The sequence below is a fragment of the Lagenorhynchus albirostris genome, chromosome 12 (assembly GCF_949774975.1).
Source record: "Lagenorhynchus albirostris chromosome 12, mLagAlb1.1, whole genome shotgun sequence".
Classification (NCBI taxonomy): domain Eukaryota; kingdom Metazoa; phylum Chordata; class Mammalia; order Artiodactyla; family Delphinidae; genus Lagenorhynchus; species Lagenorhynchus albirostris.
This window is the reverse complement of record NC_083106.1, coordinates 87,624,545-87,639,071: the sequence shown is the minus strand read 5'-3', so window position 1 is coordinate 87,639,071 and position 14,527 is coordinate 87,624,545. Positions and strand designations below refer to the sequence as shown.

Genomic DNA, 14,527 nt, shown 5'->3' with positions numbered 1-14,527 from the left:
CCATTCTGAATTATTACATTCTTTATTATTAGCAGTTTATTTATTATCACATTAAAAAATAACAAAAACACCTAGTAAGTCACCTGAAGAATGACCATATTTCTTTAGATAAAATGAGGTAAATTTGTGCCTCTAAATAATTAAGCTTAAAAATAAATAAATAAATAAATAAGCTTAGCTATGGGACAAATAGACTGCATAAGTTGTAAAGCAAGTAAAAGGTTTTAGTAAAAATTGTAATTAAGTAAAGATAAAATCATAGTGGTAAAGCTAATGCCAAAAAATATTGTTCTCTGATGGTGGCATCACAAGACTCAGGGCTTGTCCCTAGCACTTCTATGGACTTGATCAAGCTATACATGTTTTTCTTAAAATTTTTCCATAAAATTCAGCTAACACTTTTAACATATTACAAAGCACATTAGGTATCTTGGACATCCCGAAACATAGCAAGCTTATTCATACTTGGTTTGGATTAATTTAGACTTGACTCCCTACAAGCCTTCCTGTCACAATCTCATATTCAGTAGATCACAAAACACCATGAATATTTCTCTGCAATATCTTCTAAATTAATTTTTTATTTCCTTATCTATGGCTATTTTGGATTTCCAAATCTGTCTCCCATACCTCCCCAATATACCCATCCTGCAAAGGGATGTTGAGATAACTTGCATACATCTGTCTTTACCATGGCTCTTTCCTGCTCAGGAACTGTCTGCATCTCATTCTTGATATAAATCAAATCTGTTACCTTTCATGTAAGTTTTGCATCCAATACTTCCTCTGTCCCATTTCTCATAGCCAATCAGTAGACTATCCAGTTTAGTCAATTTGGCTTCATTAACGTGAGCATGGGGTCACTGTGCTTGTCCTTCCATTTGTATGTTTGCTTAGAACTTTTGGAATTAAGATTCCTTCTACTTTTTCATTGATTCATTAATTGAACGAATACTTAATGAATGCCTGTTCTATGCTAGGCACTCTTCTAGGTATGAAGATACACTGGTAATATGAGAGATCAGGCCCATTCTCAGGGAAAAATAATAGCCAATATATAAACAAACAATAAATAAACAAAATAGGACAATGATATATTATGGAGAAGTAAAATATGGTAATGTGATAGAGAATGATCAGAGGGAGGGATAGTTTTGGGCTGGTCTAAGGGAGTCCCATTCTGAGGAGGTGAGACAATGACAAGAAGGAGGCAGCCAGATGGAGACTGAAGGTGAAGGTCCTCCAGCTGAAAGACATAGCATGAAGGTCTAGAAAGAGAAATGAGCTTGGCGTGTTCAAAAGATAAAAGTAGGTTAACTGTAGTGAGTGAGGAGGAAGAGAGATGGTCTGAGGGGGGCGGGGCCAGATCATGTAGGGCTTTATAGCTCATGAGGAAGGGTTTAGTTATTTTACATGTCCTGAGAAGTCACTGGAGTGCTTTTGGTAAGAAACAGGAAGATCTAGTGACCATCTCCTCCCCCCGCGTCCTATGTGCTTTCTGTCCAGCCCAAGGTACAGTGATGATCAGTTCTTTGAACTTTGCACTTTGTTTTTGATAATTTTCTAGTGTGGAGGTGGAGGGGAACTGTTTGGGGCTTTCTAAACTACATGTGCTCTCCCCCGTCTTCCAGGGGAGCCTCTGATTCCCCACTGCCCCACTCTTTGCAATCAGCCAGTGTTAGCAGTGAGTCATACCTTCTGATGTGTCCTGGGAGAAAAACTTTGACAAATCAGTTTTCTATCCATCTCATGCGTGTATGAGACATAGAAATGTATGAGTAGCCACAGTGGAAGGAACTGAAGGACAGAGAGCTTCCTTCCTCTTTATTTGGTGTATTCCTGGAGCCCATCATATACCACTTATGCACGAGGACATGCTCAATGAAGTAACTTATTTATAAGACAACATTCCTTTGTTTATTTTCTTCCCACCCAACAGACTCACATTTTGTTTTATATTAAAGTAGTTCAGAAACCAAACTGTACAGTTTTGCTGGGGTCCACCTAGAGAGGAGAGGCTCCTTTCTAAGGGAGCCCAAACCCAAATATAAAAGCAAATCACAAATGTGAGCCCTTGTAAACCCTTGTATGGCGAACATCTCTGGCAACACTCTCAACACCATGAATTTAAGATAGTCTATTTTTTCCTGTAATGAGATGTAGTGATTCATTTTCATTATCATAAATGCTGTGCTGATCCATTTCTAGTTGCCTTTATCTGTCCCCCAGTCATCTAGCAAGTCTCCATAAAAATATTTTAAATAAGTGTCAGTTTGTGTTCCTAGTTTGCGCGAGTAGGGGACCAGGTAGAACGCAAACAACTTGCCACATTCTTTCCTAATAATGTCACACTTACTAAACAGTTGATCCCTGCTCCACACACGTCCCACCGTTGCCACATTTCATCAAGCGGCAGGGAGAAGCATCACACTGGCCAACGCTGCGCCCAGCATTTGGGTGGCCCTCAGGCGTCCCCAGGCTTCTGAAATGGCCATTCTTCTTAGTGCGAACTTGCAGAGTAAAAATACAACCTTGAAAAGAGAAAAAAATACTTCAGTTTAAAAAATGGAAGAAATGGATAAAACAAGAAGACAATTATTTTTCATTTTTAAAGGAACATTTTTCAAAATAAAGTAATACATGTTAATTTAATGAAAAAAAAAACAGAAGCACAGGGTGAAAAATAAAGTCAACTACCATATCACCACTCCAGAGAAAACACACATATACATATATATATAGAGTTTTTTCTATGCTTAGTTGTATTTTCTTTTAAACAAAAGTAGAATCTTGCATTAAATATTTAATATATATATTGTACCAGAAATTTGTAGAGCATAAATGCTTTTAACTCTTTTCTCATAGCATTAACTATTTTTCAATGATAGCATAATAGTCTCTTAGATCATAATATACTTAATCAAATTTCAATTATTGAACTATTGACTCATTTCTTTTTTTTGGTATTAAAAATAATGCTATAAGAAATTTATTACATGTATACTATGTGCATTTGCTAAGTATTTCCTTAGTATAAATTTCCAGAAGGAAAACTACTAGGGTAACAGATATGGGTGCTTTGCAGCGTGCCCAAGTGTCATGGATATTTGCACAGTTATGTCTCCCGCACCAAACACAGGGACACCCGCCTCTTCACAGGCACCATAATGCAAGACTTTATTGTCTGCTTTATTTTTAAAGGAAATAAATAATAAAATGCCTTTGCTATTTTTATTTTTTAATAAAATAAAATTTTAATAAATTTATTATTATTTTTTATTAATATATTATAATATAATAATATATTATATTAATATTAATTATATATAATGAATTACAATTATATTATAAATATATAATTTATAAGTATTTATATTATAAATATTTATATATTTATAATATATTATATAAATATATATAATAATATATAAATATATTATTATATATAAATATATACATATATAAATATATATAAATAAATATATTTATATATTTATATATAAATATATAAAAATATATAATTAAATATATAAATATATAAATATATATTTATATATTTATATAATATATAAATATATAAAATATATAAAATATAATATAATATATATAAAATATATATTATATTATTATATATATTATATATAATATATTATATTATATATATTATATATATTATATAATATATTAATATTATATATATTATATATATTATATAATATATTATATAATATATTATATATATAATATATTATATATAATATATTATATAATATACAATATATTTATATTATATAATTATATATATAATTATATATATTATAAATATATTATAAATATAATAATTATAAATAATATATGGAATAATATATAATAATAATATATTATTATATATAAATTTTTATTATTTTATTTTTTATTAATTTTTTAATAAAAACTCCATCTCTTTTGGAGTACAATAAAGTACAACATTGCTTTACAATGTTGTGTTAGTTCCTGCTGTATAAAAAAGTGAATCAGCTATAAGTATACATATATTCCCATATCCCCTCCCTCTTGCATCTCCCTCCCACCCTCCGTATCCCACCACTCTAGGTGGTCACAAAGTACCAAGGTGATCTCCCTGTGCTATGCAGCTGCTTCCCACTAGCTATCGATTTTGCATTTGGTACTGTATATATGTTAATGCTACTCTCTCACACCGTCCCAGCTTACACTTCCCCCTCCTTGTGTCCTCAAGTCCATTCTCTGCATCTGCGTCTTTATTCCTGTCCTGCCCCTAGGTTTGTCAGAACCTTTTTTTTTTTTAGATTCCATATATATGTGTTAACATATGGTATTTGTTTTCCTCTTTCTGATTTACTTCACTCTGTATGACAGACTATAGGTCCATCCACCTCACTACAAATAACTCAATTTTTTTTCCTTTTATGGCTGAGTAATATTCCATTGTATATATGTGTCACATCTGCTTTATCCCTTCATCTGTTGATGGACACTTAGGTTGCTTCCATGTCCTGGCTTTTGGAAATAGTGTGCAATGAACATTATGGTACATGATTCTTTTTTTTTTTTTTTTTTGCACGGGCCTCTCACTGTTGTGGCCTCTCCCGTTGTGGGGCACAGGCTCCGGATGCACAGGCTCAGCGGCCATGGCTCATGGGCCCAGCCGCTCTGCAGCATGTGGGATCTTCCCAGACTGGGGCATGAACCCGTGTCCCCTGCATCGGCAGGCAGACTCTCAATGACTGCGCCACCAGGGAAGCCCTACATGACTCTTTTTGAATTATGGTTTTCTCAGGGTATATGCCCAGTAATGGGATTGCTGGGTCATATGGTAGTTCTCTTTGTAGTTTTTTAAGGAACCTCCATATTGTTCTCCATAGTGGCTATATCAATTTACATTCCCACCAACAGTGCAAGAGGGTTCCCTTTTCTCCATACCCTCTCCAGCATTTATTGTTTGTAGACTTTTTGATGATGTCTATTCTAAGCAGTGTGAAGTGATATCTCATTGTATTTTTGATTTGCATTTCTCTAATAATTAGTGATGTTGAACATCTTTTCATGTGTTTGTTGGTCATCTGTATGTCTTCTTTGGAGAAATGTTCATTTATATCTTCCATCTATTTTTTTGATTGGGTTGATTTTTTGATATTGAGCGGCATTAACTGCTTGTATACTTTGGAGATTAACCATATGTCAGTTGCTTCACTTGCAAATATTTTCTCCCATTCTGAGGGTTGTCTTTTCATCTTGTTTATGGTTTCTTTGCTGTGCAAAAGCTTTTAAGTTTCATTAGGTCTCATTTGTTTATTTTTGTTTTGATTTCCATTTCTCTAGGAGGTGGGTCAAAAAGGATCTTGCTATGATTTATGTCATGGAGTGTTCTGCCTATATTTTCCTCTAAGAGTTTTATAGTGTCTGGCCTTACGTTTAGGACTGTAATCCATTTTGAGTTTATTTTAGTATACAGTGCTAGGGAGTGTTCGAATTTCATTCTTTTACATGTAGCTGTCCAGTTTTCCCAGCACCACTTATTGAAGAGGCTGTCTTTTCTCCATTGTATATTTTTGCCTCCTGTATTGAAGATAAGGTGATCATATGTGTGTGGGTTTATCTCTGAGCTTTCTAAGCTGTTCCATTGATCTATATTTCTGTTTTTGTGCCAGTACCATACTGTCTTGATGACTGTAGCTTTGTAGTATAGTCAGAAGTCAGGGAGTCAGATTCCTCCGGATCCGTTATTCTTTCTTAAGATTGCTTTGGCTACTCCTGGTCTTTTGTGTTTCCATACAAATTGTGAATTTTTTGGTTCTAGTTCTGTGAAAACTGCCAGTGGTAGTTTGATAGGTATTGCATTGAATCTGTAGATTGCTTTGGGTAGTATAGTCATTTTCACAGTGCTAATTCTTCCAATCCAAGAATATGGTATATCTCTCCATCTGTTTGTATCATCTTTAATTTCTTTCATCAGCACCTTATAGTTTTCTACATACAGGTCTTTTGTCTCCTTAGGTAGGTTTATTTCTAGGTGTTTTATTCTTTTTGTTGCAATGGTAAATAGGAGTGTTTGCCTAATTTCTCTTTCAGATTTTCCATCATTTGTGTATAGGAATGCAAGAGATTTCTGTGCATTAATTTTGTCTCCTGCTCCTTTACCAAATTCATTGATTAGCTCTAGTAGTTTTCTGGGCTACCAGAAAACTTTGGGATTCTCTATGTATAGTATCATGTCACCTGCAAACAGTGACAGTTTTTCTTCTTTTCCAATTTGGATTCCTTTTATTTCTTTTTCAAGATGCTTGATATGACTTCAATTTTCTGAAATTGACTGAGGCTTGATTTGTGACCCAATATGATATCCTAGAGAATTTTCCATGAGCACTTGAGAAGAAAGTGTATCCTGTTGTTTTTGGATGGAATGTTCTATAAATATCAATTAAGTCCATCTTGTTTAATGTACCATTTAAAGCTTGTGTTTCCTTATTTATTTTCATTATGGATGATCTGTCCACTGGTGAAAGTGAGGGATTAAAGTCCCGTACTATTATTGTGTTACTCTCGATTTCCCCTTTTATGGCTGCTAGCATTTGCCTTATATATTGAAGTGTCCTATGTTGGATGCATAAATAATTACAGTTGTTATATCTTCTTCTTGGATTTATCCCTTGATCATTATGTAGTGTCCTTCTTTGTCTCTTCTAATAGTCTTTATTTTAAAGTCTATTTTGTCTGATATGAGAATTGTTACTCCAGCTTTCTTTGATTTCCATTTGCATGGAATATCTTCTCCCATCCCCTCACTTTCAGTCTGAATGTGTCCCTAGGTCTGAAGTGGGTCTCTTGTAGACAGCATATGTATGGGTCTTGTTCTTGTACCCATTAAGCCAGTCTATATCTTTTGGTTGGAGCATTTAATCCATTTACATTTAAGGTAATTATCCATATGTATGTTCCTATTACCATTTTCTTAACCGTTTGGGGTTTGTTTTTGTAGGTCTTTTCCTTCTCTTGTTTTTCCTGCCTAGAGAAGTTCCTTTAGCATTTGTTGTAGTGCTGGTTTGGTGGTGCTGAATTCTCTTAACTTTCGCTGTCTGTAAAGGTCTTAATTTATCCTTGAATCTGAATGAGATCCTTGCTCGGTAGAGTAATCTTTGTTGTAGGTTTTTCCCTTTCAACACTTTAAATATGTCTTGCCACCCCCTTCTGGACTGTAGAGTTTCTGCTGAAAGATCAGCTGTTAACCTTATGGGGATTCCCTTGTATGTTATTTTTTTACTTTTCCCTTGCTGCTTTTAATATTTTTTCTTTGTACTTAATTTTTGATAGTTTGATCAATATGTGTCTTGGTGTATTTCTCCTTGGATATATCGTTCATGGGACTCTCTGTGCTTCCTGAACTTGATTTACTATTTCCTTTCCCATGTTAAAGAAGTTTCAACTATAATCTCTTCAAATATTTTCTCAGTCCCTTTTCTTTCCTCTTCTTCTTCTGAGACCCCTCTAATTCAAATGTTGGTGTGTTTAGCGTTATCCCAGATGTCTCTGAGAGTGTCCTCAATTCTTCTCATTCTTTTTTCTTTATTCTGCTCTGTTGCAGTTATTTCATCTCTTTTATCTTCCAGGTCACTTATCAGCTCTTCTGCCTCAGGTTTTCTGCTATTGATTCCTTGTAGAGAATTTTAAATTTCATTTATTGTGTTGCTCATCATTTTTTGTTTGCTCTTTAAATCTTCTAGTTCCTTGTTAAAACTTTCTTGTATTTTCTCCATTCTATTTCCAAGGTTTGGGATCATCTTTACTATCATTACTCTGAATTATTTTTCAGATAGACTGCCTATTTCCTCTTCATTTTGTCCATCTGGTGGGTTTTTACCTTGCTTCTTCATCTGCTGCATATTTCTCTGTCTTCTCATTTTGTTTAACTTACTGTTTTTGGCATCTCCTTTTCTCAGGCTGCAGGTTTGTAGTTCCCGTTGTTTTTGGTGTCTGCCCCCAGCGGGTGAGGTTGTTTCAGTGACTTGTGTAGGCTTCCTGGTGGAGGGGACTGGTGCCTGTGTTCTGGTGGGGGGGGCTGGATCTTGTCTTTCTGGTGGGCAGGACCACATCTCGTCCTGTGATTTGGGGTGTTTCTGAACTTAGTATGGTTTTAGGCAGCCTCTCTGCTAATGGGTAGGGTGTTTTCCTGTCTTGCTAGTTGTTTGGCCTGGGCTATCCAGTACTGGAGCTTGCTGGCTGTTGGGTGGAGCTGGGCCTTAGCACTGAGGTGGAGATCTCTGGGAGAGCTCTTGCCGGTTGATATTATGTGGGGATGGGAGGTCTCTGCTGGTCTAGTTTGCTGAACTCAGCTCTGCCACCTCAGAGACTCAGGCCTGACACCAAGCCAGAGCAACATGACCTTGCCAGCCACAAGGCTCAGAAGAAAAGGGAGAAAAAAAGAAAGAAAAATAAATAAATAAAATTATTAAAATTAAAATATATAATAGTAAAAATAATTTTAAAAAAGAAGAGAGCAACCAAACCAATAAACAAATCCACCAATGATAACAAGGGCTAAACACTATACCTAAGATAAACGTAAAATCAGAAACAAATCAGTTGCAGACAGCAAACCCCATGTCTACAATTGCTCCCAAAGTCCACCTCCTCAATTTGGGATGATTCGTTGTTTATTCAGGTATTCCACAGATGCAGGGTACATCAAGTTGATTGTGGGGTTTTAATTCACTGCTCCTGAGGCTGCTGGGAGAAATTTCCCCTTTTCTTCTTTGTTCGCACACCTCCTGGGGTTGAGCTTTGGATTTGGCCCCAGCTCTGTGTGTAGGTTTCCCTCAGGCATCTGTTCCCACCCAGACAGCATGGGGTTAAAGCAGCGGCTGATTAGCGGGCTCTTGCTCATTCAGGCCAGGGGGAGGGATGTGTACGGTAGTCATAATTGGAATGCAGGGTGAGGCTGTGGCAGCATAGGCTGGCATGACATTGCACCAGCCTGAGGCGTGCCGTGCGTTCTCCCGGGGAAGTTGTCCCTGGATCCCGGGCCCCTGGCAGTGGCGGGCTGCACAGGCTCCCGGGAGGGGAGGTGTGGATAGTGTCCTGTGCTCGCACACAGGCTTCTTGGTGGCGGCAGCAGCAGCCTTAGTGTCTCATGCCCATCTCTGGTGTCCACACCGATAGCGGCAGCTTGTGCCCATCTCTGGAGCTTGTTTAGGCCGTGCTCTGAATCCCTTCTCCTCGTGCACCCTGAAACAATGGTCTCTTGCCTCTCTGGCAGGTCCAGACTTTTTCTCAGACTCCCTCCCAGCTAGCTGTGGTGCACTAGCTCCTTTCAGGCTGTGTTCACACAGACAACCTCAGTCCTCTCCCTGGTGTCTGACCTCCGAAACTGGAGCCTCAGCTCCCAGTCCCCACCTGCCCTGGCAGGTGAGCAGACAAGCCTCTCAGGCTGGTGAGTGCTGGTTGGCACTGATCCTCTGTGCAGGGATCTCTCTGCTTTGCCCTCTGCACCCCTGTTGCTGCGGGCTCCTCTGTGGCTCTGAAGCTTTCTCCCCACATCTCCCGTTTCCACCAATGAAGGGGCTTCCTAGTGTATGGAAACTTTTCCTCCTTCAAAGCTCTCTCTCAGCAGTGCAGGTCCCATCCCTATTCTTTTGTCTCTGTTTTTTCTTTTGCCATACCCAGGTACATGGGGAGTTTCTTGGCTTTTGGAAAGTCTGAGGTCTTCTGCCAGCATTCAGTAGGTCTTCTGTAAGAGTTGTTTCACATGTAGATATTTTTTCTGATGTATTTGTGGGGAGGAAGGTGATCTCCATATCTTACTCCTATGCCATCTTGAAGGTCCCCCCCTTTTGCGCTTTTTAATTAGGGTTGAAAGTCTTTCAATGATTTGTCATTTATAATTTTCCCTTTAAGTTGCTTATTATTTACTGTTTTTCTCTATCTACCTTTTGTCTATACCCTGTTAAACACTTATTTGAAAGACCTTTTTATATAACGAGCATATTAGCTATTTGTCACATATTATAAATACTCCAGTTTAATATTTGCTATTTAATTTTGCTTATGGTGTTTTCTTTTTTATTTTTATGTGGAGAAGTTTATAATACTTATGTTGTCACATTTCTCTTTTTTTCTCTCAGGGATTTACCTTTGTACGTATCCTTAGAAAGTTCTTTTCCACACATATAATGTATGATCTTACTTATATGTGGAATGTAAAATTTGCTTTTTGCAGAGTGAAATGCACTCAGAGCAAAAATGTAGGCAGAGGATGGAGTCAGGTGGTTCTGGGTTCAATTACAATCTCTGTCACATAATGTCTAGATGACCCAAATCTAACTGTCAATTTTTTCCACCTTTAAAATGAGAACAAATATAACTACTCCATGAGTTAAGAGGAGTAAGAAAATATGCATGAACTCGTGGTATAATGCTGGCAATATGTAGGTCTTGTATTCCCTTCCACACTCTCACAAATTCACTATTTCCTTTATTAAAAAACATTTCCTTTCAGCAAAGATTGTGGGATGCTAATATTAAGTTTTTGTAGTTTTTATAATCACACTCTGAAAAAAGCTTTGTTTAAATGACTGTAATATGTATTAATGTCTGAAGTGTTCATTTAAAACAATTTCTCTTTTATATGAATAAATAAAATACTTTTGTTATGAGGAACTGCTAAAATATGTTTTTGGCTAAAAATGTAGCATTGTTATATTTAGAGAAACATTTGGCTAACACTAATAGTTATATGTGTTTATTTCATAGAGAGATGCTTCATGTCAGTCAACATAAGATACAGAGTAAAGGCAATTACAGTGGAAGCCATTTGTAGAATATATATTGTATAATTTCATTCCTATTTATACAGCAGATTAAACATAATCTGCTTAGTATAGTACCATACACCAGGTATTCCATGCCTATATCTTGCATGTGATAAAGTGGGTATGAAAAAGACTTTTGGAGCTATGATATTGGAAAGACTGGTGAAGTTCCAAATAAGTGATAGCTTTTTTTTCTGACAGTAAGAGAATTTGTAAATTATTGCAGTGAACTCATTACTCTTCTCTTATGAGCTCTAGTTTGAAAAATCTCATGGAATTAAAAAAGAGAGAGAGAGGGACAGACAGACAGAGACAGAAAAAGAAAAGTTGAAATAGCCAGAAACTGCATGTACTAATGGTATGGGGCATTTTCGGGCTGGAATAACATCTTTACAGCATTGTCAATAAATCTGAATCTATTTTATGTCCACACTACTCAGTTGAGTAATGTTTAATAATCCCTGTATCAATGAACACTAGCTGCTGTGACACTAGAATAATCGATAGATAGGATAATAAATTTCCCCATGTTTGTACTAGTCAAAAGTAATTTTTAATTCTACATCAGAATTAAATAGGTCTGACGGTGAAAGTAACAGATCTTAGAACACTGATGAAAGCTATGGTTCTCCTCTCCAGAAAAATGCATACAGGTACACACACAATTGTGTGTGTGATTTCAGGAGACTGAGACACACTGAATCCCATCCATGAACCTCAGCCTGAGAACGCTATGCCTTTAGAGAAGAGGGAAGAATCCCTCTTATTAGGACAGGAAAACAGTAAGGCCCTCTGTGCATGGCATATGTAGATTTTTTAATCTGGAGAAGGGTTAAATAACCTCTTCATGACTATGAAAGGCTATAGGGAGAATAATGGCTCATTAAAAACATTTCCAGAACAAAAGCAAAAGGGCTTGATCAACAGAAAGAATTTGTATTTTAGACTGAGAACTTCTGGATTAGATTTATGTATCTGGAGTGTTTAGAGAAATGTGAAAGCCTATGTCAGATACTCTTTTACTGTGTGTGATTTAATCATCATTCTAAAGACAAATGTGATAATCTTAACCTAATTATTAAATTCTTCCATAAAACTTTGTATTTGCTTTGTTATGATTGATTAATATAGTGGCTTCCAAATCTGGGGAGGTTCATTGAAATGCAAATTTTTAGACCCTCATCATAGAGATTTCACTTAAGCAGGGTCCAGAAATCTATATTTTAAAGTCACCTTGTATCACTCTTTAAAGCCAGTGAGATCAGCTCTGGGGAATCAGGTTTATAGTACAGTTGTGATCTGGTCATGATGACAGGGTGGTACTACTTGTCTATAATTTTCAGTACATAATAAAGGCTAGTTTATGATGGAGGAGGTGCAGACATTGAGGAAGGATTCAAGAGACAAATGATAAAATTAAGGGCTAAGCTAAGGTCCTGGGGTTTCCATAAGACTGTGGATTAAGTGGCAATTCCAAGAACACCCGCCCAAGATTTTCATCCTAAGAAGCTTGGCATGCTTCCAGGCCTGTCAATGTAGTTATTTCTGTCAGAAGAAGGGCCAGCTGTGTATGTGCTGAGTGTAGGCTCATTAACAGACTTAAGGAGAAAATGACAGGTATTGACGAAAGCCAGTCTTTGTTCTTGTTAACAAGATGTGAAGGAAAGTTCCTAATAGAAGGGAAAAAAAAACAAAACAGGAAACCAGGAAATGTTAGACTTCGATAACTTTGAAAGCTTCAAGTCCTCTGACAGTAGGATGGAATACCACTAATAGCTAACACTTATTGTGTTTATCATGTACTGGTTTCTGGTATAAGCACTTGACATAATTATTTTACTCAATTGATTAACTTACAAGCACCCTATGGGGTAGAGATATATATATATTTTTTACAGAGGAGAAAATGGAGGCTCAGAGAGTATAAATAACAGGCTAAAAGTCACACAGCTACTACCTGACAGAGCCTGGCTCTGAAGGCAGCGTGACTAGAGCCAGAGCCACGTCTGTGAGGCAGAGAAAGAGGAGCAAAGGTTTGACTGGAGCTGGGTCTCCTCCTACCACTGGCACCATCATCGTTGCTAACATTGTTGCTAACTGAGAGCTCTAAGCTCTGTGCTCTCTCTCCGTTAGCTCCCCCTTGGAACTAGAGAAGTGCTGTGATTGTCCCGTTTTACAGCTGAGGCACAGTGAGTCACGAGGCGGTTGGTTGACTCACCAGGATCACGGAGCTTGTAGGTGGCAGATGGGACACACATCCAGACAGTTGGGTTCCAGAATCCACACTCGTATGCTTGATTATATCCAGAATTTACAGAGGAAGTGTGTGTGGGAGCAAATGACAACAGTTTTCGATGACCCCCAACAAGGTCTCTGTTTCATTGAGTGGAAGATGTGCTTTCTTTCACATTTATAAATTTACCCATTCTTTTCTTGGAATATAATGTTTTAAAAACTCATTGATTTGTTTTGCCCTTCAGATGATCTCCTGCAGTGAAAGAACTGTTGAGCATTGAGCATAGAGCCTTAATATGCTTTAAACTATTCTTTAAGACACTCTTCTGAGAATCAGCACGGATTATATAGTCAAAGAAAAAGTTTCTTTGAGAGTCTTGGCAGAATGAACTAGTTTTACTGGAAACTGACCTTGTATTATGTTGGATTAGCTGTGTTGTTTTCATGTTTCAAGTACATGGCATCCTGCATCTGTGTTTAGGCAGAAGTCAGTGGGGGTGGGGAGAATGGGGTTGCCAGGCAGGCAGAGAACTCAAGTGCCCCAAATGCATCACATCCTGGTCCCTAAACCTGGGCTCCTGATGGAGAGTAGGCTGGTCATGGGTGAGTGGCTTAGGACACTACAACGAGCAGCCCCCTGGCCAAATATTCTGGGACTAGGAGCCACCAAAAAGCTTATTTTCACCAAATGTATTGTTATAACAATTCAAAACATGCCTTTATGTGATAACTCCACTATGAATCAGCTTTATAGGGAAGGTCTGAGTCTATGTTCCTTTTTGAACACAGGAGACAGGCTATGGCAATACGATTGCTTGTCCAAGTGTGGTGTTTTCTCTTAATCCTCTTGGCCTCTGGTGACCTCCGTGGGCCATATCTTCATGGTGTGGATAGGTGGCAGCCATCTGTCCATCATCTTTTATTTCAAGTACATTCCAAAGTTAGATGGAGTTTCAATTTTTACTGTGACTCCATGAGGTCTACCCTACTTACTTTATATTAAAAAGCACCCTATTTAAAAATGACACACAGGGCTTCCCTGGTGGCGCAGTGGTTGAGAGTCCACCTGCCGATGCGGGGGAGATGGGTTCGTGCCCCGGTCCGGGAGGATCCCACATGCCGCGGAGCGGCTGGACCCGTGAGCCATGACCGCTGATACTGCGCGTCCGGAGCCTGTGCTCCACAACAGGAGAGGCCACAACAGTGAGAGGCCCGTGTACCGCAAAAATGACCCACAATCCTGACCCCCCCATATCATGCTCTACGTGTCCTTTTCCCCCCACATAATTTATTACCTTATACTACTATATAGTTTGTTTATTTACTATATTTAGTGTTTATTGTCTGTTCCCGCCTTTATCCAACTGGAATGTAAATTCACGAGTGCAGGAATCCTAGTTTTGTTCACTGAAACACCCTAACACCTAGTACATAGGTAGTTAAGTGATTAATAAACAGTGAATGAATGT

At 37.6% G+C, this 14,527-nt stretch overlaps 1 protein-coding gene across 1 annotated transcript in view; it reads right to left on the bottom strand.

Moving 5' to 3' along the window:
- The window catches only part of EYS (eyes shut homolog), a 1,671,360-nt gene that overhangs the window by 60,456 nt on the left and 1,596,377 nt on the right, over positions 1 to 14,527 (bottom strand). Inside the window, exon 38 of the mRNA XM_060167756.1 lies at positions 2,357 to 2,531. Coding sequence (XP_060023739.1) covers positions 2,357 to 2,531 — 175 coding nt within the window. The remainder of the gene's footprint in view (positions 1 to 2,356; positions 2,532 to 14,527) is intronic.